Source organism: Gobius niger (genome assembly GCF_951799975.1).
Source record: "Gobius niger genome assembly, contig: SUPER_10_unloc_3, whole genome shotgun sequence".
NCBI classification, from domain to species: domain Eukaryota; kingdom Metazoa; phylum Chordata; class Actinopteri; order Gobiiformes; family Gobiidae; genus Gobius; species Gobius niger.
Window position 1 is genome coordinate 29,849 of NW_027639330.1, and position 26,271 is coordinate 56,119.

The 26,271-nt window shown below is 49.0% G+C and overlaps 2 protein-coding genes across 2 annotated transcripts; both read left to right on the top strand.

Moving 5' to 3' along the window:
* Window positions 1-303: 303 nt before the first annotated feature.
* LOC306969795 (E3 ubiquitin-protein ligase TRIM35-like) lies at window positions 304-2,602 on the top strand (the record flags this gene model as incomplete). The annotated part of the gene is made up of 2 exons (XM_079583024.1): window positions 304-765; window positions 1,646-2,602. 2 exons carry the CDS (start codon window positions 304-306, stop codon window positions 2,582-2,584), a joined length of 1,401 nt encoding a protein of 466 aa, XP_079439150.1. The 3' UTR covers window positions 2,585-2,602.
* A 19,612-nt stretch (window positions 2,603-22,214) lies between these two features.
* Window positions 22,215-24,453, top strand: LOC306969796 (nuclear factor 7, ovary-like; the record flags this gene model as incomplete). Its single annotated transcript, XM_079583025.1, has 2 exons — window positions 22,215-22,655; window positions 23,509-24,453. 2 exons carry the CDS (start codon window positions 22,215-22,217, stop codon window positions 24,451-24,453), a joined length of 1,386 nt encoding a protein of 461 aa, XP_079439151.1.
* Between the last annotated feature and the right edge of the window lie 1,818 nt (window positions 24,454-26,271).

Below are 26,271 nucleotides of genomic sequence, written 5' to 3' on the forward strand. Positions count from 1 at the left end.
ACAAACTGAGCCAAAGATCTAAACGTCCAAACAAAGCGACAGGAGAAGAACCATCTCTGTTTACGTCACTTTAGGATTGACTCTTCTCTGTTCACGTCCCGCTCTCTCAGGCTCTACAACTTTAGACATTTTTATTTCATTATTTATTCACAGATTTAGGAAAATTCAAAACAAAACCATCAGATTTAGGATTTATTTCCCTCTGAGTCTAAACTCTGTGTTTGTTTGTTTTTGTGGTTTGAGTTTCTTAGATTCTCGGTTCCATAAATGTGCTCCTCTGTCTGTGGCTTCAGGTGGATCATCATGGCGTCCAGACTGGAGCAGGACCTGAGCTGTCCCATCTGCTGTGAGCTCTTCAGAGATCCTATGGTTCTGAGCTGCAGCCACAGCTTCTGTAAGGTCTGTTTGGAGAACTGGTGGAAGGACAAACCCCTGAAGACCTGTCCAGTCTGTACCAGAAGGTCCTCAAGGGAGAATCCTCCACTGAGTCTGGCTCTGAAGAACCTGGTGGGGACGTTCACAGAGGAGAGAAGACAAACATCTCCATCTCCAGCACAGCCTGAGTGCAGTCTTCACTCTGAGAAGCTGCGGCTCTTCTGTGAGGACCATCAGGACCTGATCTGTGTGATCTGTAGAGACTCCAGGACTCACAAAGACCACAGCTTCAGACCCATCGAGGAGGCGGCTCAGGAGCTGAGAGAGCAGCTGAGGAGAGACCTCACACCTGTACAGGAGAACCTGAGGGTAAGAGACCTCACACCTGTACAGGAGAACCTGAAGGTTAGAGACCTCACACCTGTACAGGAGAACCTGAGGGTAAGAGACCTCACACCTGTACAGGAGAACCTGAGGGTAAGAGACCTCACACCTGTACAGGAGAACCTGAAGGTTAGAGACCTCACACCTGTACAGGAGAACCTGAAGGTAAGAGACCTCACACCTGTACAGGAGAACCTGAAGGTTAGAGACCTCACACCTGTACAGGAGAACCTGAAGGTAAGAGACCTCACACCTGTACAGGAGAACCTGAAGGTAAGAGACCTCACACCTGTACAGGAGAACCTGAAGGTAAGAGACCTCACACCTGTACAGGAGAACCTGAAGGTAAGAGACCTCACACCTGTACAGGAGAACCTGAAGGTAAGAGACCTCACACCTGTACAGGAGAACCTGAAGGTTAGAGACCTCACACCTGTACAGGAGAACCTGAGGGTAAGAGACCTCACACCTGTACAGGAGAACCTGAAGGTAACTAACTCAAACTCTCTCTGATGTTTCTCCTCAGGTCCTGGTTCTTTCTAACTCTCTCTGATGTTTCTCCTCAGGTCCTGGTTCTTTCTAACTCTCTCTGATGTTTCTCCTCAGGTCCTGGTTCTTTCTAACTCTCTCTGATGTTTCTCCTCAGGTCCTGGTTCTTTCTAACTCTCTCTGATGTTTCTCCTCAGGTCCTGGTTCTTTCTAACTCTCTCTGATGTTTCTCCTCAGGTCCTGGTTCTTTCTAACTCTCTCTGATGTTTCTCCTCAGGTCCTGGTTCTTTCTAACTCTCTCTGATGTTTCTCCTCAGGTCCTGGTTCTTTCTAACTCTCTCTGATGTTTCTCCTCAGGTCATGGTTCTTTCTAACTCTCTCTGATGTTTCTCCTCAGGTCCTGGCTCGGAGCAGAGCACAGTTGGAGTCTTCAGAGGCTCATATCACGGCCCAGGCCCGACGCGCTCAGACACAGATCAGAGCTCAGTTTGAGAAGCTGCACCAGTTCCTGAGGGAGGAGGAAGAGTCCAGGATGAAGGCTCTGAGGGAGGAAGAGGAGCAGAAGACTCAGAGGATGAAGGACATGATGGCGGCCGTGAGCAGAGACATGGAGGCCGTGTCCCAGAGCGTCTCAGAGACAGAGGAGCTGCTGAGAGCAGCAGACGCCTCCTTCCTGCTCCAGTACAAGACTGCAGCAAAGAGGCTGCAGCAGCGCCCCCTGGTGGAGGACATGGGACCAGGAGCTCTGATAGACCAGGCCAAACATCTGGGCAACCTGGGCTTCAACATCTGGAGGAACATGAAGAGCCTGGTGCAGTTCTACCCTGTGATTCTGGATCCAAACACTGCAGGACCTGAGATGATCCTGTCTGAAGATCTGAGCTCAGTGAGACGAGGAGAAGCTCAGGAGGTCCCACAGAATCCAGAGAGAAGGAGATATTATTATGTACTTGGATCTGAGAAGTTTGTCTCAGGGACTCACAGCTGGGACGTGGAGGTCGGGGAGAATCAGCGCTGGTTTGTGGGTGTGAGAGGGTTTGTTCAAGGAAGAAACGTCACTAAGGAGAGAAGGTGGTTCATATGTTTCTATGATGGTAAATACTGGGCCTGGTCTCTCTCAGTCTTAGGTAAACCTCTGTCAGTGAAGAAGAATCTGCAGAGAGTCCGAGTGAAGCTGGACTTTGGCTCAAAAACACTGACCTTCACTGACCCCGACACAAACACAGACCTCCTCACAGTCACAGGGTTCATCTCTGAGGGACTGACTCCATTTTTATTCACACCTGAGGACGTTCCTCTGAAGATCTTACCGAGGAACATCACTGTGACAGAGTAGAACCTACAGCTCTGTGTTTCTCTCCTTAACCCTCGTAGTTCCTTCACCTGATGACATCACGAGGTGGTGATCTGTCAGTGCTCAGATTGCCTCCAGATGATGTAAAAGTACTTTGTATATTCTGGGTGATTTGGATCTGAGTGGATGAAACGTTGTTGTTCTGCTCATTCTGTGACTTCTGTAATTACTGAAACCACTTCAATAAAAAACAACTTTCCATCAGCCACGTCTTTCATTTTCACCTTTTTAAACCTTTACAGTTTCACTTCCTTGTTAGAAACTGTTGCCGTGACGACCGCGTTGAGTCAAAGAAATGACAGAAACGCCTCAGTACAGACGACACACGTTATGTTCATGTGATGTTTTTTCACTCAAATATTTCCTTTCATTTGACTCAAAGTCATGTTTTTGTGACTGAAACTAAAGTTGTTCCTGAGACTAAAATGTGACTAAAGTCAAAGAAAGTCAAATGATCCAAAGTGAGTTTGAAAAAGCCTCAGATGATTCAGATTCTCTGAGCTTTGTTCATGTGGAGAAACAGGAATAAATATGATTCTAATAAACGTTAGAAACACGAGACTCAAACACAGGAGAAATATTTCACTCAAACTAAACTCAAACACTGATCCAAAACAAGTCTGTGGCAGAAAAGAAAAGTCACAAAGCTGTGCTTTTATTGTGAAGGCAGGAAGTCCTTCCTCTCGGCCAACGTCACCTCAGACGCAGAAAACTGTGAACTCTGAGACGGCAAAAAGTGCCCGACTAAAAACAAGGAAAAACATCTTAAAACAAGACCTTTTGTTTCGTTTTAAGGAAAAACTTCTGCCAATGAGGTCAGAGTTTTTTACTTGCTAAGAATTCTTATTTGGAGAATATTTTTCTCATCATAAAACAAGAAAGAAACACTAAATTTAAGCAAATAAAGCTAGAATTAAGCAAAATGTCCTCAAAAAATAGAGTAATTTAAGGAAAACATTCTTATTTAGTGAAAAAATGTGGATATTTGACTTAAATGTTGCTTGATTTAAGCAAAATGTTCTAAATTACTCACATTTTTTAGCAACACTAAAGCAGCTGAAGATGGAGCTCGTTATAACTGGACACACCTGTTCTTTATTCTTACCTAACGATCATGTCACGGAGAAAAAGAAGCGTGTTTGGCTACGAGGACGAGGAGTTTATACAGTCTATGATTCAACCTTCCTAAAGAAGAGGCCACTCCCGTCAGAAGTTGTTTTTCTCTCCGGGATTCAGCGACTTTCACCAAAATAGTGTTTTTCTGTGACTGTCTCTGATGGATGTTTGGTGAACCTTCACCTGAACCAAAGTGGATTAACTTTTATAACCAACGCGAGTCCCATAATGTAAACAGTGATGGAGCAGAGGGTGAGTCAGTCCAAACGCGGGTTAGCATGTGTGTTAGCATATTAGCTTGTGTGTTAGCATATTAGCTTGTGTGTTAGCATATTAGCTTGTGTGTTAGCATGTGTGTTAGCATATTAGCTTGCGCGTTAGCATATTAGCATGTGTGTTAGCATGTGTGTTAGCATATTAGCATGTGTGTTAGCATGTGTGTTAGCATATTAGCATGTGTGTTAGCATATTAGCATGTGTGTTAGCATGTGTGTTAGCATATTAGCATGTGTGTTAGCATGTGTGTTAGCATATTAGCATGTGTGTTAGCATATTAGCATGTGTGTTAGCATGTGTGTTAGCATATTAGCATGTGTGTTAGCATATTAGCATGTGTGTTAGCATGTGTGTTAGCATATTAGCATGTGTGTTAGCATATTAGCATGTGTGTTAGCATGTGTGTTAGCATATTAGCATGTGTGTTAGCATATTAGCATGTGTGTTAGCATGTGTGTTAGCATATTAACATGTGTGTTAGCATATTAGCATGTGTGTGTTAGCATATTAGCATGTGTGTTAGCCATTTATGAAGCTGTGTTGCAGATGACAACTCCGTATAACTGCATCGTGAAGTAACTTCACTTATTGCTGTTTATTTATATTACGGTAAAGTATGTGCGGAGAGAGGGGGCGGAGTTAACTGAGAGAGGGGGCGGAGTTAACTGAGAGAGGGGGCGGAGTTAACTGAATCGAAGCGTTGTGTCTTCCGGGTTTGAAAAATACCTCCAGAAAACACTTATATTTATCACAAAAATGAGGCTCCATAATGGTAGAGGTACAATATATCATATACATGCCTATACTTAACTTTGGAATGGCTAAAATAGCAGGATATAGGAGCTTTAAAGAATGGAATGTTTTATCTCTGTGAGAAGCAGTTCTTACATTAAGAGTTGTTGATCTTAGTTTTTATTAAAATAAGAACAAATATTCTTTGTCTAAAACTGAAGAAGATTCAAAAAGTTTTTCTTTCTTGTTACAAGAAAAATTTGCATTTTTTTAGCAAATTTATCTGAACAAGAAATGGACAGATTTTATTTCCTAAAATAAGATTTTTTTTCTCAAGAAAACTTTGCTCAGTTTGACATTATTACAAAAGTAATAATGTGAAAAAATCAGAACTTATTTCTTAAAGACATTGTTTACTTGCTTAGAATCCACTTTTTGCAGTGAAACATGGATTCTCCCGGTAATGACGACATATTAGAGGAAACGACCACACAGAAAATGGCCGACAGTTGCCATAGTTACCGTCATGGCCGCCTCAGTTTGAAACTCTCCTCCTCGTCCTGGAGGTTTGTGTTATTTTCTGAGGACAAAGTGTGAGGATTGTTCTGGATCAGTTTTCAGGCTGTAATTGTCCGACACAGACAGCAGGGGGCAGCCTTCACACCCACATCTGCTCATACGTGTTCTGTTTGAAGTCACGCGTGTTTTCTCTTCATCATTTTCCCTCTTTCTGTTTGAATGGACTCGTTTAGATGAAGAGTCAAAACTGCAGCGACACAAACGAAGGTGAATCAGTCTCTCACACGGGTCACGGGTCACGGGTCACGGGTCACGGGTCACGGGTCAGGGGTCACACGGGTCACGGGTCACGGGTCACACGGGTCACGGGTCACGGGTCACGGGTCACGGGTCACACGGGTCACGGGTCACGGGTCACGGGTCACACGGGTCACGGGTCACGGGTCACACGGGTCACGGGTCACGGGTCACGGGTCACACGGGTCACACGGGTCACGGGTCACGGGTCACACGGGTCACACGGGTCACGGGTCACGGGTCACGGGTCACGGGTCACGGGTCACGGGTCAGTCAGGCCCAAATCAGCGTAAATATGACACTTCCACAAATACACATTAACCTCTGACCCCCCGCCTTCACCCAGAGCATTTTCTCCAGTTCAGCTTTGCCCAAATCTAAAAGCTTCTTGACTGGAGAGCGACACTGTGAGGACTCATTTGAAAACTTAAATCTAGAAAAGTCACGGTAACTTTTTGTCACGTTGTCGCTGCTTTTTTTGTCACTTTTTCGTTGTGTTTTCGTCGCTTTGTCGTCACGTTTTCGTCACATTTTGTTGTGTTTTTGCCGCTTTTTTGTTGCTTTTCCAGCCCATTTTTGTTTTTGGAGGCTTTTTTTTTAACCCCTTAACTCCCGTCTGAACCGAGCACATTTTCTCCAGTTTGGCTTTACCCCAATCCAAAAGCTCCTGGAAAAAAGCTGTGGAAATAGTGATAAAACTGAGACAAAAACAATGATGGAAATGTGACAAAAAAGTGACGAAAAATTCGACATAAATTGAAGAAAAAAATTGAAAAAAAATTGGAAAAAAAATTGCATAAAAAAAAGACCAAAATTTAAAAAAAAAATGTGACAAAAAAATTTAAAAAATAAATAAAAAAATGTGACAAAAAATTGAAAAAAAAATTGAAAAAAAGGAAAAAAAAAGGAAAAAAAAAAGGAATAAAAAAGGAAAAATATTGACGAAAAATTCGACAAAAATATTGCAAAAATATTACAAATATGTGACAAAAAAAAAAAAAAAATGTCACAAAAATTTGACCAAAAAATTTGAAAAATGTGACAAAAAGTGTCCAAAAAAATGTGATAAAAAATTTACGGAAAAATGACAAAAAAAGTGACAAAAATGAGTTGAAAACCCAACAAAAAAATGCTGGAAAAACAATCTGATGACGTGAGGATAAAGCTCCTCTCGGTTCTGGCGGGAGTTAAGAGGTTAAGCTGTTAGATTTGGGTAAAGTGGTGGTCCTCCTGTGCTCTTCCAGGACGGACATGTGGCCCGTCCGCCCCTGCTGCTGCTCAGGATCAACAAGACCTGAAACAAAGGGAGACGGAGCAGCTTCACCTTCACACATGAGACCATCTGACCTTCAGGCCGTCCACGTGATGGTCCGTCCCGTCTGGAGCTTCTGTGGTTGGAATGGAATGGTCTGTGTGATGAACTGAAGAACGAGCTGAAGAAACGAGCCCGACACAAAGGTCCAACACCAGGCAGATGTTCAGAGGGTTTTATTCAGACCTTTGCTCCAATCACAAAGCCTTCTCTGTTCATGTAAACGCTTATTTCTGTACAAAACATCCCCCAAAACAAAAGAGCAGAGGCCCCTCCCCCCCAGAGGCCCCTCCCCCCCACAGCCAGAGGCCCCTCCCCCCCACAGCCAAAGGAAAAGCCCGTATGTACAGCACAAACCCATGAACAAAGTCTTTATTGCTGATTCCCAAACGTGTGAAAGAGAAAAGACCTGAGCGGCTCCTCCGACTGTACAACGCTTTACAAACACATTCACCAACGAGTCATTCTGAAGAGGCTCCGCCCACCACGCCACGGACACACTCTGCGTTCACGCCCGTCGGAAACAGCAGCTCAGAGGTTCTGCCTTTAGAAGCATCACGTGATCCAGGAGGGGGCGCTGTGAGGCCGTCTGACTGAACACACCGGTTTAACCTGTTAAGGACCACCTGCTCTGATGTCCTCTCGCCGGCTAAATGAAACAGTCCCCTCTCCATATTAACATTACTGTTATTGTTATTGTCTTATGTGAACCGTCATAGGAATCAGGACAAGAAGCAGCTTCTTTGTACATTTAGACTTTGTGACAAAAACATGTAAAAAGGTTCTTTAGTTATAACATTAATACAAATATAGCTTTTTTATATGTCGAAAACTACACATAAACTTAAATATCTTTCCTGAAAATACACTTCATAGCACAGACTCCAAACTGAGTACAGCGTTAACCTTACAGGTGCTCAGCATGTGTGCACAATCTCAGAAGTCTAGGTCCAAGTGTGTTGGATTTGTAAACTTTTCCATTTTTGGTGCTATCTCATTAGCATCGTGCACAAACCAAAGTGCCAAATGTGATAAAAGCAAAAATATTTTCACAAATGTGTCAAACAAAGTGCAGCAGCAACAACTAACCTCCCAAACATGGACTAAATCACAGCAAAATGAAGTGGGTCATTTCTTTTCCATATTTATCTCAGTGCACAAAGGTGCGTCAGTCACACCTTCCCCCAAAACAAAATGGCCGCCTTGTTTACTCAGAAAAGCTTTTACACGTCTTCATTCACTGTGGATCTGGAGACAATGGACGTCGACACAGATGCACCACTGTCACCTGGGAAATCAACAAGTCTGTGCTAAATGCTAATGTGGCTAACGTGTGGCTAACATGTGGCAAATATATGGCTAACGTGTGGCTAACGTGTGGCTAACGTGTGGCTAACGTGTGGCTAACGTGTGGCTAACGTGTGGCTAACGTGTGGCTAACGTGTGGCTAATATATGGCTAACATGTGGCTAACGTGTGGCTAACGTGTGGATAACGTGTGGCTAACATGTGGCTAATATGTGGCTAACGTGTGGCTAACATGTGGCTAACGTTTGGCTAACGTGTGGCTAACAGGTGGCTAACGTGTGGCTAACGTGTGGCTAACATGTGGCTAACATGAGGCTAACATGTGGCTAACATGTAGCTAACATGTGGCTAACATGTGGCTAACATGAGGCTAACATGTGGCTAACATGTGGCTAACATGTGGCTAACATGAGACTAACATGTGGCTAACATGTGGCTAACATGTAGCTAACATGTGGCTAACATGTGGCTAACATGAGGCTAACATGTGGCTAACGTGTGGCTAACGTGTGGCTAACGTGTGGCTAACATGTGGCTAACATGTGGCTAACATGTGGCTAACATGAGACTAACATGTGGCTAACATGTGGCTAACATGAGGCTAACATGTGGCTAACATGTAGCTAACATGTGGCTAACATGTGGCTAACATGAGGCTAACGTGTGGCTAACGTGTGGCTAACGTGTGGCTAACGTGTGGCTAACGTGTGGCTAACGTGTGGCTAACATGTGGCTAACATGTGGCTAACATGTGGCTAACATGAGACTAACATGAGACTAACATGTGGCTAACATGTGGCTAACATGAGGCTAACATGTGGCTAACATGTGGCTAACATGAGGCTAACATGTGGCTAACATGTGGCTAACATGAGGCTAACATGTGGCTAACATGGGGCTAACATGTGGCTAACATGAGGCTAACATGTGGCTAACATGAGGCTAACATGTGGCTAACATGTGGCTAACATGTAGCTAACATGTGGCTATCATGTAGCTAATATGTGGCTAACATGGGGCTAACATGTGGCTAACATGTGGCTAACATGAGGCTAACATGTGGCTAACATGAGGCTAACGTGTGGCTAACGAGTGGCTAACATGTGCACTGAGCATTGCCAGCACAAATATCAGTGGATTTCTTTGGGAAACGGCTCATTTTGAAGAGAATAGTCATTAGGAAAAAGGGAGCAGAACTGGAATTGACAAAAGGTTTGTTTTCAAGAAGATTTTCTCATTTGTGGAGTATTTTTAGGTAATTTCTGTGAAAATTGAAAATAATGAGCCAAATTTTCCAAAAAGAGAATTTTGTTGAAATTTTTGTTGAATTATATTTTACTTGAGTATTTTGGACCAAAAACATCCAGTCGACCTATGATTGGACCACAAATAATTTAATATGGAAAAGAAATGCTTAATTTTAATGCTCGTTTTTCAGTTTTTTAAATTTTTCTGTCCTTAATTAATGCTTTGATTTAAGTGATGATGTTCCATGACTGGAATAGATGTTTTGGGGAGAAGCGCCTGTTTAAAAATCTGTGCCACATGTTTATATTGGTCGAAATATAATTTGCCTAAATACTGTATGAAAGTAAATGGACCTGGAGTCAGTCCCGGATCAGGGACGGTCCTGAACAGGTTAAACCTCATCACATTTATTACACTTCATAACACTTTAGTAAAAGCACATTTAGAAGCTTCTCTTTCTGTTCGGAGCCAGTGAGAAACTCTTTACGACAGAGTTTGTTTTTCAGACGGACGTGAACGCAGCGTCACTGGAACCAAACGCAGAAAAAACAAGTTTAATATTCATAATAATCATCATCTGTACAGCACTGCAGCCTCCGAAACACAGGAAACGCTCGCCGCCTTCACAATAAAGGTCAGATCCTCCACAATAAGAGCTCAAACCCTCCACTATAAGAGCTCAGACCCTCCACTATAAGAGCTCAGACCCTCCACTATAAGAGCTCAGACCCTCCACAATAAGAGCTCAGACCCTCCACTATAAGAGCTCAGACCCTCCACAATAAGAGCTCAGACCCTCCACTATAAGAGCTCAGACCCTCCACTATAAGAGCTCAGACCCTCCACAATAAGAGCTCAGACCCTCCACTATAAGAGCTCAGACCCTCCACAATAACAGCTCAGACCCTCCACTATAAGAGCTCAGACCCTCCACTATAAGAGCCCAGACCCTCCACTATAAGATCTCAGACCCTCCACTATAAGAGCCCAGACCCTCCACTATAAGAGCCCAGACCCTCCACTATAAGAGCTCAGACCCTCCACTATAAGAGCTCAGACCCTCCACAATAAGAGCTCAGACCCTCCACTATAAGAGCTCAGACCCTCCACTATAAGAGCTCAGACCCTCCACTATAAGAGCCAAGACCCTCCACTATAAGAGCTCAGACCCTCCACTATAAGAGCCCAGACCCTCCACAATAAGAGCTCAGACCCTCCACTATAAGAGCCAAGACCCTCCACTATAAGAGCTCAGACCCTCCACTATAAGAGCCCAGACCCTCCACTATAAGAGCTCAGACCCTCCACTATAAGAGCTCAGACCCTCCACTATAAGAGCTCAGACCCTCCACTATAAGAGCCCAGACCCTCCACAATAAGAGCTCAGACCCTCCACTATAAGAGCCAAGACCCTCCACTATAAGAGCTCAGACCCTCCACTATAAGAGCCCAGACCCTCCACTATAAGAGCTCAGACCCTCCACTATAAGAGCTCAGACCCTCCACTATAAGAGCCAAGACCCTCCACTATAAGAGCTCAGACCCTCCACTATAAGAGCTCAGATCCTCCACTATAAGAGCTCAGACCCTCCACTATAAGAGCTCAGACCCTCCACTATAAGAGCCAAGACCCTCCACTATAAGAGCTCAGATCCTCCACTATAAGAGCTCAGATCCTCCACTATAAGAGCTCAGATCCTCCACTATAAGAGCTCAGACCCTCCACTATAAGAGCTCAGACCCTCCACTATAAGAGCTCAGATCCTCCACTATAAGAGCTCAGACCCTCCACAATAAGAGCCAAGACCCTCCACTATAAGAGCTCAGATCCTCCACTATAAGAGCTCAGACCCTCCACTATAAGAGCCCAGACCCTCCACAATAAGAGCCCAGACCCTCCACTATAAGAGCTCAGACCCTCCACTATAAGAGCCAAGACCCTCCACAATAAGAGCTCAGATCCTCCACTATAAGAGCTCAGACCCTCCACTATAAGAGCTCAGACCCTCCACTATAAGAGCCAAGACCCTCCACTATAAGAGCTCAGACCCTCCACAATAAGAGCTCAGATCCTCCACTATAAGAGCCCAGACCCTCCACAATAAGAGCTCAGACCCTCCACAATAAGAGCTCAGATCCTCCACTATAAGAGCCCAGACCCTCCACAATAAGAGCTCAGACCCTCCACAATAAGAGCTCAGACCCTCCACAATAAGAGCTCAGACCCTCCACAATAAGAGCTCAGACCCTCCACTATAAGAGCTCAGACCCTCCACTATAAGAGCTCAGACCCTCCACTATAAGAGCCCAGACCCTCCACAATAAGAGCTCAGACCCTCCACTATAAGAGCTCAGACCCTCCACTATAAGAGCTCAGACCCTCCACTATAAGAGCCAAGACCCTCCACAATAAGAGCTCAGATCCTCCACTATAAGAGCTCAGACCCTCCACTATAAGAGCTCAGACCCTCCACTATAAGAGCCCAGACCCTCCACTATAAGAGCCCAGACCCTCCACTATAAGAGCCCAGACCCTCCACTATAAGAGCCCAGACCCTCCACTATAAGAGCTCAGACCCTCCACTATAAGAGCTCAGACCCTCCACTATAAGAGCCCAGACCCTCCACTATAAGAGCTCAGACCCTCCACTATAAGAGCTCAGACCCTCCACTATAAGAGCTCAGACCCTCCACTATAAGAGCCCAGACCCTCCACTATAAGAGCTCAGACCCTCCACTATAAGAGCTCAGACCCTCCACTATAAGAGCCCAGACCCTCCACAATAAGAGCTCAGACCCTCCACTATAAGAGCCCAGACCCTCCACTATAAGAGCTCAGACCCTCCACTATAAGAGCTCAGACCCTCCACTATAACAGCTCAGACCCTCCACTATAACAGCTCAGACCCTCCACTATAACAGCTCAGACCCTCCACTATAAGAGCCCAGACCCTCCACTATAAGAGCTCAGACCCTCCACTATAAGAGCTCAGACCCTCCACTATAAGAGCCCAGACCCTCCACAATAAGAGCTCAGACCCTCCACTATAAGAGCTCAGACCCTCCACAATAAGAGCTCAGACCCTCCACTATAAGAGCTCAGACCCTCCACTATAAGAGCCCAGACCCTCCACTATAAGAGCTCAGACCCTCCACTATAAGAGCTCAGACCCTCCACTATAAGAGCCCAGACCCTCCACTATAAGAGCTCAGACCCTCCACTATAAGAGCTCAGACCCTCCACTATAAGAGCCCAGACCCTCCACAATAAGAGCTCAGACCCTCCACTATAAGAGCCCAGACCCTCCACTATAAGAGCTCAGACCCTCCACTATAAGAGCCCAGACCCTCCACTATAAGAGCCCAGACCCTCCACTATAAGAGCCCAGACCCTCCACTATAAGAGCTCAGACCCTCCACTATAAGAGCTCAGACCCTCCACTATAAGAGCTCAGACCCTCCACTATAAGAGCCCAGACCCTCCACTATAAGAGCTCAGACCCTCCACTATTTAATTTTTAATTTAACGCTCTGGTCAATTTCACACTTTGAACCTGAGCGTTAGGGGCGGGGCTTTAGGGGCGGAGCTTTAGGGGCTGGGCTTTAGGGGCGGAGCTTTAGGGGCGGGGCTTTAGGGGCGTGACCCGTGAAGCGGCGAGCGTTTCCATAAGTGCTTCACCTTTAACCTCTGGATGGGCTTCCTGATTGGTGGCTTTAAAAAGAGTCCCGACCGCTCTGGCCCCGCCTCCTGGCAGGACGCCGTACCCGTGTTTTATTGTGAAAGTCCACACAAAGCAAAAGTGTAAAATAAGACAGTCCTCTCTGTACAAACTCTGAAACCGGACGTGTCTTAATACGAATAAGTTAAAGTTGAATCACAAAATACTATGTTTGTTCTGCTTTAGAAAATCTCCGTCTCCGTTAAATATCTGTGTTCGACCCGCCAGAAAAACCCAAAGAAAATGTACAAAGTTCCTCCTCAAAAGTCCTGCGAGCCTCGTTCCCCACAGTCTGTTTCTGTCCCGATCCGAGTGTCAGAGTCGCCTCCGAACCCACAGTCTGTTTCTGTCCCGATCCGAGTGTCAGAGTCGCCTCCGAACCCACAGTCTGTTTCTGTCCCGATCCGAGAGTCCGAGTCGCCTCCGAACCCACAGTCTGTTTCTGTCCCGATCCGAGTGTCAGAGTCGCCTCCGAACCCACAGTCTGTTTCTGTCCCGATCCGAGTGTCAGAGTCGCCTCCGAACCCACAGTCTGTTTCTGTCCCGATCCGAGTGTCAGAGTCGCCTCCAAACCCACAGTCTGTTTCTGTCCCGATCCGAGTGTCAGAGTCGCCTCCGAACCCACAGTCTGTTTCTGTCCCGATCCCAGTGTCAGAGTCGCCTCCGAACCCACAGTCTGTTTCTGTCCCGATCCGAGTGTCAGAGTCGCCTCCGAACCCACAGTTTCTCCCGCGGTTTGTCCTTGAAAACCTTTGGAAACTGGGCCTGGAGTCGCAGGAGAGAAGGCTGTCCGAGCAGGCGTCTGTACGGGGGGGTTTGTTCATGAGCCTCTGAGCCCCCACCTCCACCTCTGGCTTCACTTTGTGGGTCTTAGCTTTCAAATGAGGCGTCACGCTGGCCCGTAGGCTGAGGGCGGGGGTTCAGAGGTTAAAGGGGCGGAGCCTTTAGAGTCGATATGTGAGGAAATGGCTGATTTTCAGAGTCCACAGTCACATGACCAGCCTCCTCTACAGTCACATGACCAGCCTCCTCTACAGTCACATGACCAGCCTCCTCTACAGTCACATGACCAGCCTCCTCCACAGTCACATGACCAGCCTCCTCCACAGTCACATGACCAGCCTCCTCTACAGTCACATGACCAGCCTCCTCCACAGTCACATGACCAGCCTCCTCCACAGTCACATGACCAGCCTCCTCCACAGTCACATGACCAGCCTCCTCTACAGTCACATGACCAGCCTCCTCCACAGTCACATGACCAGCCTCCTCTGCAGTCACATGACCAGCCTCCTCTACAGTCACATGACCAGCCTCCTCTACAGTCACGTGACCAGCCTCCTCTACAGTCACATGACCAGCTCTGCTCGTGATGCAGACGCTGCGAGCGAGGGGGGAAACAGCCAAAAGTCGTCAAAAGTGTGGGAGTATTTCCAGAAACGGCCTAATAGCAGGTGTGTTCGAGATGCCGTTGTGTCTCGCCTGGATGATCGAGAGTAGCCGGTGCAACGGGGGCGGAGACAAAAGCCTGAAGCCCATGATCCGACCCTCCACATGCAGAACAACGAGAGCCTCAGATCAGCAGCGTCTCGTTCAGATATCGTTCATTTAAAGTTTATCCTAAATAAAAGTCCTTCACCTCCTGCTCTGTTTCCTTTACTCCAGAGACGTCCTTTTAAATCATGAGTTTGTTCTGAAAGCATCAAACATGAGCAAAGAGAAGGGGGGGTCACATTTTTCTGATCACACAGACTCGTATCCAATCACCTGAGCGTGAGGACAGGTGGGTGTTTTCCCATCATCCTGCCTTCACAATAAAAGGGCGCTTCCTGTCTGACAACCTTTCACAACAAAAGGCCAGTGTTGGGCGGTTCCTCTGGAGCGGGGGTGCACAAAGTGGGCGGGGCCTCCAGAGAGTGACCTGCTTTTGCCCCGCCTCTGGTTAATGCTGATACTAATACTATATAATAAAAAATAAATAAATAAAAAACTGACTCATTCATTCTCAATGGTGAATATGGGTGCAGTACACTTTTTGGCCACCAGCGTCACATTGGGGGCGCTGTTTCCCTCCTGTCGCAGAGTGAGATCAACAAAGGAACAAACATGAACTTATGAAAGAGTTTCTGCTGAACTGACACTTTCAAAATGATCTGATGTCACATGATCTGATGTCACATGATCTAATGTCACATGATCTAATGTCACATGATCTAATGTCACATGATCTAATGTCACATGATCTAATGTCCCATGATCTAATGTCACATGATCTAATGTCACATGATCTAATGTCACATGATCTAATGTCACATGATCTAATGTCACATGATCTAATGTCACATGATCTGTAGTTAAATGAATGAAGTCACTGCAGACACAGGTTTGTTATTTACATTGTGGTCACTGGACCCGCTCCACACCCTTCATCGGGCGTTCAGGGGTTCATGGGAGTTTTACCAACCAGTCCACAGCCAGTCCCTCGTGGTGCCCTGGGGGGGCTAATAGGGGATGGGGGCCCAAAACAACACGTGCTGCAAGATACAAATAAAGTAAAAACATGTAAAACAGTTGGAATGACGCTAAAAACAAACAAAGGCCAATGAGAAACAGGACAGACGGGCCTGTCGTGTGGATAAAGGCTGAAGCCCCGCCCCCCCTCAGTCTGAGCCAGCTTTGACGTAACAGGAAGTGGAGTTTGGTCGACCAATCAGAGAAGCATGTCTCCCTGCAGCGCCCCCACAGGCTGCACAGGAGGTGATGGTGAAGGGGTCCACGATGGGGGTGGGAGAGTCTGTCGGGGGGAGGGGGGAAACTACCAGTGTTAAAACTACTTCAGATATATTTTGTCCTACACTGTGCTCTGGTCTGTGGGAGAAACACAAACTTTAAAAACACTTTCATTCACAAACGGGAGACTTTCCTGTTGGACTCGATGGCGGGTGTTCGGCTCCGCCCTCGGGTTCTCCTGGAATCCGGTCGAGGCACATTTCATCTGAAACACACCTTAGATCAGAGTCTGTGATGAGCTCAGAGGTTTCTGTGGGAGTCACAAAACAGCAAACACTCATCAGAGCAGATCATTCCAGAGAAGAAGAGCCACAGCATCCTCTGACCCTGAAGACTCTGAGACTGAAGACTCTGACCCTGAAGACTCTGAGACTGAAGACTCTGAAGACTCTGACCCTGCAGACTCTGACCCTGAACACTCTGAAGACTAAAGTCTGCTCTGAGGTGAGTCTGAACAGTCTGAGCTCAGGCCGGTGTTTCTGATTCTGGGAGAAGTGGGTTTGTTTCTGTTTCTAGTTTGGGACGTCCAGGGCTGAAGGCAGGAGGGAGTTACTGCAGCCGCCGCTTTTTAGTGTTTGAGTGACGTCACAGCTCTAAAGCCGATGACGTAACATGAGGTTAAATGATTTAGTTTAGAGGAAATGTTGGGTCTTGTCCAGAGAGATGCAGTGACTCATGTTCATCTGGTCATTTACACGTTTCCTTTTAAGATACGACTTTTCAAAGTGTTAATAGGAAGAACTGGCTCCGCCCACACTGGGTTCGGTGACGTCATCACATTCTAGAACCTGTAATTCTCGCCTGCCCGAAACCGAGCTGCAGTTTATGATGTGAATGTAAGATATCAGGTTAGTGAGGGGAGGAGCCTGTCATGAGGGGAGGAGCCTGTCATGAGGGAGGAGCCTGTCATGAGGGGAGGAGCCTGTCATGAGGGGAGGAGCCTGTCATGAGGGGAGGAGCCTGTCATGAGGGAGGAGCCTGTCATGAGGGGAGGAGCCTGTCATGAGGGAGGAGCCTGTCATGAGGGAGGAGCCTGTCATGAGGGAGGAGCCTGTCATGAGGGAGGAGCCTGTTGTGAGGGAGGAGCCTGTCATGAGGGGAGGAGCCTGTCATGAGGGAGGAGCCTGTCGTGAGGGGAGGAGCCTGTAGTGAGGGAGGAGCCTGTCATGAGGGGAGGAGCCTGTTGTGAGGGAGGAGCCTGTCATGAGGGAGGAGCCTGTCATGAGGGAAGAGCCTGTCATGAGGGAGGAGCCTGTCATGAGGGAGGTGCCTGTCATGAGGGAGGAGCCTGTCATGAGGGAGGAGCCTGTCATGAGGGAGGAGCCTCTCATGTGGGAGGAGCCTGTCATGAGGGAGGAGCCTGTCATGAGGGAGGAGCCTGTAGTGAGGGGAGGAGCCTGTCATGTGGGAGGAGCCTGTCATGAGGGAGGAGCCTGTCATGAGGGAGGAGCCTGTCATGAGGGGAGGAGCCTGTCATGAGGGGAGGAGCCTGTCATGAGGGAGGAGCCTGTCATGAGGGAGGAGCCTGTTGTGAGGGAGGAGCCTGTCATGAGGGAGGAGCCTGTCATGAGGGAGGAGCCTGTCGTGAGGGGAGGAGCCTGTAGTGAGGGAGGAGCCTGTCATGAGGGGAGGAGCCTGTTGTGAGGGAAGAGCCTGTCATGAGGGAGGAGCCTCTCATGTGGGAGGAGCCTGTCATGAGGGAAGAGCCTGTCATGAGGGAGGAGCCTGTCATGAGGGAGGAGCCTGTCATGAGGGGAGGAGCCTGTCATGAGGGGAGGAGCCTGTCATGAGGGAGGAGCCTGTCATGAGGGGAGGAGCCTGTCATGAGGGAGGAGCCTGTCATGAGGGAGGAGCCTGTCATGAGGGAGGAGCCTGTCATGAGGGAGGAGCCTGTCATGAGGGGAGGAGCCTGTCATGAGGGAGGAGCCTGTCATGAGGGAGGAGCCTGTCATGAGGGAGGAGCCTCTCATGTGGGAGGAGCCTGTCATGAGGGAGGAGCCTGTCATGTGGGAGGAGCCTGTCATGAGGGGAGGAGCCTGTCATGAGGGAGGAGCCTGTCGTGAGGGAAGAGCCTGTCATGAGGGAGGAGCCTGTCATGAGGGAGGAGCCTGTCATGAGGGGAGGAGCCTGTCATGAGGGAGGAGCCTGTCATGAGGGAAGAGCCTGTCATGAGGGGAGGAGCCTGTCATGAGGGAGGAGCCTGTCGTGAGGGAAGAGCCTGTCATGAGGGGAGGAGCCTCTCATGTGGGAGGAGCCTGTCATGAGGGAGGAGCCTGTCATGAGGGAGGAGCCTGTCATGAGGGAAGAGCCTGTCATGAGGGAGGAGCCTGTCATGAGGGGAGGAGCCTGTCATGAGGGAGGAGCCTGTCATGAGGGAAGAGCCTGTCATGAGGGAGGAGCCTGTCATGAGGGAGGAGCCTGTCATGAGGGAGGAGCCTGTCATGAGGGAGGAGCCTGTCGTGAGGGAGGAGCCTGTCATGAGGGAGGAGCCTGTCATGAGGGAGGAGCCTGTCGTGAGGGAGGAGCCTGTCATGAGGGAAGAGCCTGTCATGAGGGAGGAGCCTGTCATGAGGGAGGAGCCTGTCATGAGGGAGGAGCCTGTCATGAGGGAGGAGCCTGTCATGAGGGAGGAGCCTGTCATGAGGGAGGAGCCTGTCATGTGGGAGGAGCCTGTTGTGAGGGAGGAGCCTGTCATGAGGGAGGAGCCTGTCATGAGGGAGGAGCCTGTCATGAGGGGAGGAGCCTGTCATGAGGGAGGAGCCTGTCATGAGGGAGGAGCCTGTCATGAGGGAGGAGCCTGTCATGAGGGAGGAGCCTGTCGTGAGGGAGGAGCCTGTCGTGAGGGAGGAGCCTGTCATGAGGGAGGAGCCTGTCATGAGGGAGGAGCCTGTCATGAGGGAGGAGCCTGTCATGAGGGAGGAGCCTGTCATGAGGGAGGAGCCTGTCATGAGGGAGGAGCCTGTCATGAGGGAGGAGCCTGTCATGAGGGAGGAGCCTGTCATGAGGGGAGGAGCCTGTTGTGAGGGAGGAGCCTGTCATGAGGGAGGAGCCTGTCATGAGGGGAGGAGCCTGTCATGAGGGAGGAGCCTGTCATGAGGGGAGGAGCCTGTCATGAGGGAGGAGCCTGTAGTGAGGGGAGGAGCCTGTCATGAGGGGAGGAGCCTGTCATGAGGGAGGAGCCTGTCATGAGGGAGGAGCCTGTCATGAGGGAGGAGCCTGTCGTGAGGGAGGAGCCTGTCATGAGGGGAGGAGCCTGTAATGAGGGAGGAGCCTGTCATGAGGGAGGAGCCTGTCATGAGGGAGGAGCCTGTCATTAGGGAGGAGCCTGTAGTGAGGGGAGGAGCCTGTCATGAGGGGAGGAGCCTGTCATGAGGGAGGAGCCTGTCATGAGGGAAGAGCCTGTAGTGAGGGGAGGAGCCTGTCATGAGGGAGGAGCCTGTCATGAGGGAGGAGCCTGTCATGAGGGAGGAGCCTGTCATGAGGGAGGAGCCTGTTATGAGGGGAGGAGCCTGTCATGAGGGAGGAGCCTGTCATGAGGGGAGGAGCCTGTCATGAGGGAGGAGCCTGTAGTGAGGGGAGGAGCCTGTCATGAGGGGAGGAGCCTGTCATGAGGGAGGAGCCTGTCATGAGGGAGGAGCCTGTCATGAGGGAGGAGCCTGTCGTGAGGGAGGAGCCTGTCATGAGGGGAGGAGCCTGTAATGAGGGAGGAGCCTGTCATGAGGGAGGAGCCTGTCATGAGGGAGGAGCCTGTCATGAGGGAGGAGCCTGTAGTGAGGGGAGGAGCCTGTCATGAGGGAGGAGCCTGTCATGAGGGAGGAGCCTGTTGTAAGGGAGGAGCCTGTCATGAGGGGAGGAGCCTGTCATGAGGGAGGAGCCTGTCATGAGGGAGGAGCCTGTCATGAGGGAGGAGCCTGTCATGAGGGGAGGAGCCTGTCATGAGGGAGGAGCCTGTCATGAGGGAGGAGCCTGTCATGAGGGAGGAGCCTCTCATGTGGGAGGAGCCTGTCATGAGGGAGGAGCCTGTCATGAGGGAGGAGCCTGTCATGAGGGAGGAGCCTGTCATGAGGGAGGAGCCTGTCATGAGGGAGGAGCCTGTCATGAGGGAGGAGCCTGTCATGAGGGAGGAGCCTGTCATGAGGGAGGAGCCTGTCATGAGGGAAGAGCCTGTAGTGAGGGGAGGAGCCTGTCATGAGGGAGGAGCCTGTCATGAGGGAGGAGCCTGTCATGAGGGAGGAGCCTGTCATGAGGGAGGAGCCTGTCATGAGGGAGGAGCCTGTCATGAGGGGAGGAGCCTGTAGTGAGGGAGGAGCCTGTCATGAGGGGAGGAGCCTGTTGTGAGGGGAGGAGCCTGTCATGAGGGAGGAGCCTGTCATGAGGGAGGAGCCTGTCATGAGGGGAGGAGCCTGTCATGAGGGAGGAGCCTGTCATGAGGGAGGAGCCTGTCATGAGGGGAGGAGCCTGTCATGAGGGAGGAGCCTGTCATAGGGGAGGAGCCTGTCGTGAGGGGAGGAGCCTGTCATGAGGGGAGGAGCCTGTCATGAGGGGAGGAGCCTGTCATGAGGGGAGGAGCCTGTCATGAGGGAGGAGCCTGTCGTGAGGGAAGAGCCTGTCATGAGGGAGGAGCTTGTCATGAGGGGAGGAGCCTGTCATGAGGGGAGGAGCCTGTCATGAGGGAGGAGCCTGTCATGAGGGGAGGAGCCTGTCATGAGGGGAGGAGCCTGTCATGAGGGAGGAGCCTGTCGTGAGGGAAGAGCCTGTCATGAGGGAGGAGCCTGTCATGAGGGGAGGAGCCTGTCATGAGGGGAGGAGCCTGTCATGAGGGAGGAGCCTGTCATGAGGGAGGAGCCTGTCATGAGGGAGGAGCCTGTCATGAGGGGAGGAGCCTGTCATGAGGGGAGGAGCCTGTCATGAGGGAGGAGCCTGTCATGAGGGGAGGAGCCTGTTGTGAGGGAGGAGCCTGTCATGAGGGGAGGAGCCTGTCATGATGGAGGAGCCTGTCATGAGGGAGGAGCCTGTCATGAGGGAGGAGCCTGTCATGAGGGAGGAGCCTGTCATGAGGGAGGAGCCTGTCATGAGGGAGGAGCCTGTCATGAGGGGAGGAGCCTGTCATGAGGGAGGAGCCTGTCATGAGGGAGGAGCCTGTCATGAGGGGAGGAGCCTGTCATGAGGGAGGAGCCTGTCATGAGGGAGGAGCCTGTCATGAGGGAGGAGCCTGTCATGAGGGGAGGAGCCTGTCATGAGGGGAGGAGCCTGTTGTGAGGGAGGAGCCTGTCATGAGGGAGGAGCCTGTCATGAGGGGAGGAGCCTGTCATGAGGGGAGGAGCCTGTCATGAGGGGAGGAGCCTGTCATGAGGGAGGAGCCTGTCATGAGGGAGGAGCCTGTCATGAGGGGAGGAGCCTGTCATGAGGGAGGAGCCTGTCATGAGGGAGGAGCCTGTCATGAGGGGAGGAGCCTGTCATGAGGGGAGGAGCCTGTTGTGAGGGAGGAGCCTGTCATGAGGGAGGAGCCTGTCATGAGGGAGGAGCCTGTCATGACGGAGGAGCCTGTCATGAGGGGAGAAGCCTGTCATGAGGGAGGAGCCTGTCATGAGGGAGGAGCCTGTTGTGAGGGAGGAGCCTGTCATGAGGGAGGAGCCTGTTGTGAGGGAGGAGCCTGTCATGAGGGGAGAAGCCTGTCATGAGGGAGGAGCCTGTCATGAGGGAGGAGCCTGTCATGAGGGAGGAGCCTGTCGTGAGGGAGGAGCCTGTCATGAGGGAGGAGCCTGTTGTGAGGGAGGAGCCTGTCGTGAGGGGAGGAGCCTGTCGTGAGGGAGGAGCCTGTTGTGAGGGAGGAGCCTGTCATGAGGGAGGAGCCTGTTGTGAGGGAGGAGCCTGTCATGAGGGAGGAGCCTGTCGTGAGGGAGGAGCCTGTCATGAGGGAGGAGCCTGTTGTGAGGGAGGAGCCTGTCGTGAGGGGAGGAGCCTGTCGTGAGGGAGGAGCCTGTCGTGAGGGAGGAGCCTGTTGTGAGGGAGGAGCCTGTCGTGAGGGAGGAGCCTGTCATGAGGGAGGAGCCTGTCATGAGGGAGGAGCCTGTCATGAGGGAGGAGCCTGTCATGAGGGGAGGAGCCTGTCATGAGGGAGGAGCCTGGAGGTGACTCCGTGAGATCGATGAGTTTTTATTTTCACAGGTTCTGATTCTTCCTGATGTTAAAGGTGATTCTGGATCCTGATTGGCTGCATGGCTCCTCTGCTGCTGTTGTTCTTCTGAGATCTTCCTGCTGCTCATCTTCTCTCTGTGGCTTCAGGTGGATCATCATGGCGTCCAGACTGGAGCAGGACCTGAGCTGTCCCATCTGCTGTGAGCTCTTCAGAGATCCTGTGGTTCTGAGCTGCAGCCACAGCTTCTGTAAGGTCTGTTTGGAGAACTGGTGGAAGGACAAACCCCTGAAGACCTGTCCAGTCTGTAAGAGAAGGTCCTCGAGGAAGAATCCTCCACTGAGTCTGGCCCTGAAGAACCTGGTGGAGACGTTCACAGAGGAGAGAAGACAAACATCTCCATCTCCAGCACAGCCTGAGTGCAGTCTTCACTCTGAGAAGCTGCGGCTCTTCTGTGAGGACCATCAGGACCTGGTCTGCCTGGTCTGCAGAGACTCCAGGACTCACAAAGACCACAGCTTCAGACCCATCGAGGAGGCGGCTCAGGAGCTGAGAGAGCAGCTGAGGAGAGACCTCACACCTGTACAGGAGAACCTGAAGGTAAGAGACCTCACACCTGTACAGGAGAACCTGAAGGTAAGAGACCTCACACCTGTACAGGAGAACCTGAAGGTAAGAGACCTCACACCTGTACAGGAGAACCTGAAGGTAAGAGACCTCACACCTGTACAGGAGAACCTGAAGGTAAGAGACCTCACACCTGTACAGGAGAACCTGAAGGTTAGAGACCTCACACCTGTACAGGAGAACCTGAAGGTTAGAGACCTCACACCTGTACAGGAGAACCTGAAGGTAAGAGACCTCACACCTGTACAGGAGAACCTGAAGGTGAGAGACCTCACACCTGTACAGGAGAACCTGAAGGTAAGAGACCTCACACCTGTACAGGAGAACCTGAAGGTGAGAGACCTCACACCTGTACAGGAGAACCTGAAGGCAAGAGACCTCACACCTGTACAGGAGAACCTGAAGGTAAGAGACCTCACACCTGTACAGGAGAACCTGAAGGTAAGAGACCTCACACCTGTACAGGAGAACCTGAAGGTAAGAGACCTCACACCTGTACAGGAGAACCTGAAGGTAAGAGACCTCACACCTGTACAGGAGAACCTGAAGGTAACTAACTCTAACTCTCTCTGATGTTTCTCCTCAGGTCCTGGTTCTTTCTAACTCTCTCTGATGTTTCTCCTCAGGTCCTGGTTCTTTCTAACTCTCTCTGATGTTTCTCCTCAGGTCCTGGTTCTTTCTAACTCTCTCTGATGTTTCTCCTCAGGTCCTGGTTCTTTCTAACTCTCTCTGATGTTTCTCCTCAGGTCCTGGTTCTTTCTAACTCTCTCTGATGTTTCTCCTCAGGTCCTGGTTCTTTCTAACTCTCTCTGATGTTTCTCCTCAGGTCCTGGCTCGGAGCAGAGCACAGTTGGAGTCTTCAGAGGCTCATATCACGGCCCAGGCCCGACGCGCTCAGACACAGATCAGAGCTCAGTTTGAGAAGCTGCACCAGTTCCTGAGGGAGGAGGAAGAGTCCAGGATGAAGGCTCTGAGGGAGGAAGAGGAGCAGAAGACTCAGAGGATGAAGGACATGATGGCGGCCGTGAGCAGAGACATGGAGGCCGTGTCCCAGAGCGTCTCAGAGACAGAGGAGCTGCTGAGAGCAGCAGACGCCTCCTTCCTGCTCCAGTACAAGACTGCAGCAAAGAGGCTGCAGCAGCGCCCCCTGGTGGAGGACATGGGACCAGGAGCTCTGATAGACCAGGCCAAACATCTGGGCAACCTGGGCTTCAACATCTGGAGGAACATGAAGAGCCTGGTGCAGTTCTACCCTGTGATTCTGGATCCAAACACTGCAGGGTGTGAGATGATCCTGTCTGAAGATCTGAGCTCAGTGAGAGGAGAAGGAGAAGAACAAGAGGTCCCACAGAATCCAGAGAGAGGAGGAGATTATGAGGTACTTGGATCTGAGAAGTTTGTCTCAGGGACTCACAGCTGGGACGTGGAGGTCAGGGAGAATCAGCGCTGGGAGGTGGGTGTGAGTGAGTTTGTTCAGAGAAGAGACGTCACTGAGGAGAGAAGGTGGTCCATACGTTTCTGTTTTGGTAAATACTCAGCCTCTTCTCCCTCAGTCCAGTATAAACTTCTCTCAGTGGAGAAGAAGCTGCAGAGAGTCCGAGTGAAGCTGGACTTTGGCACAAAAACCCTGACCTTCACTGACCCCGACACAAACACAGACCTCCTCACAGAGACAGGGTTCATCTCTGAGGGACTGAGACCATATTTACACACATATTTTGAAGATGTTCCTCTGAAGATCTTACCGAGGAACATCACTGTGACAGAGTAGAACCTACAGCTCTGTGTTTCTCTCCTTAACCCTTCACCTGATGACATCACGAGGTGGTGATCTGTCAGTGCTCAGATTGCCTCCAGATGATGTAAAAGTACTTTGTATATTCTGGGTGATTTGGATCTGAGTGGATGAAACGTTGTTGTTCTGCTCATTCTGTGACTTCTGTAATTACTGAAACCACTTCAATAAAAAACAACTTTCCATCAGCAACGTCTTTCATTTCCACCTTTTTTAAACCTTTACAGTTTCACTTCCTTGTTGGAAACTGTTGCCGTGACGACCGCGTTGAGTCAAAGCATAGAAATGACAGAAAAAGAAGAGAGCAAACCAGAGAAGCAACAAAAACACAACAAAAAAAGCCACGCGAAGAAAAGAAAACGTGACAAAAAAACACAAAACAAGAACAAACACTGACACCTACTGGACACACTGAACCATTGCAGGAAAACTAAAGCAGGATCTTTCCTCACAGCGGAACATCAGGGTTTGAAATGCACCTACAATGTTAATCTCAGGCAAATACTTATGTTCCTCACGGTATATTTTCCTTGTGTTCCTTTACCCAAATCTAAAAGCTCTTTGACTGGAGTGTCACGCCTCCTTTAAAGCCGTACAATTGATACAAACAGATCTTTTTCCTCGAGTTTTATCACAGCTTTGACGTGTTTTTGTTGCTTTTTCGTCACTTTTTTCCCCCATTTCTTTTTTGTGGCTTTTTCGTCTGGTTTTCAGTCGCTCATTATCAAGGCCGTGGGAACCCAGGGTGCTGAGGGCGCTGCAGCTCCCCCCCCCCCCCCCGGTGGATAGTTTATGAACTGCAGGCAATATTAACCCCTTAACTCCCACCTGAACCGAGCACATTTTCTCCAGCTTTACCCCAATCCAAAAGCTTCAGGAAAAAAGGTGTGAAAATAGAGACAGAACTGAGACGAAAACAAGGATGAAAATGTGACAAAAGTGAGAAAACATTGACGAAAAATGACAAAAATTTGACAAAAAAAGTGAGAAAAATTTGACAAAAAATTGAGAAAAAAAGTGATGAGAATTTGACAAAAAAGGCGAGTAATTTCACGAAAAAGTGACCAAAAAAATTACAAAAAATTGACCAAAATTTGACAAAAAAAGTGCAAAAAAAATGACGACAAATTGAGGAAAAAATGGACGAAAAGTGATAAAAATTTGACAAAAAATGTGAATAATTTGATGAAAAAGTGACAAAAAATGTACAAAAAATGACAAAAATGGACCAACATTTGACAAAAAAGTGCGAAAAATTGGACGAAAAAGTGACAAAAAAAATTACAAAAAAATTACAAAAAAATTACAAAAAAATTACAAAAAAATTACAAAAATTTTTCAAAAAAATTCAAAAAAATTCAAAAAAATTACAAATATTGACAAAAAATGGACGAAAAATTAAGGAAAAAATGGACGAAAAGTGATAAAAATTTGACAAAAAATGTGAATAATTTGATGAAAAAGTGACAAAAATGGACCAACATTTGACAAAAAAAGTGCGAAAAATTTAACGAAAAATTGAGGAAAAAATGGACGAAAAAGTGATACGAATTTGACCAAAATCTGACAAAAAGTCACAAAAATCTGACAAAAATGAGACGACTGCCCGACAAAAAAAGTGATGGAAAAAAATCTGACGTGAGGAAAAAGATCCATTTAGTTTTGTAGGTCTTTCAAATGAGGCGTCACACTGGCCTACAGGATTTGGGTAAAGCTGAACTGGAGAAAACGCTCTCGGTTCAGGCGGGAGTCAAGAGGTTAATCAATAGGATTTATGCACAGGAAAAGTATTTT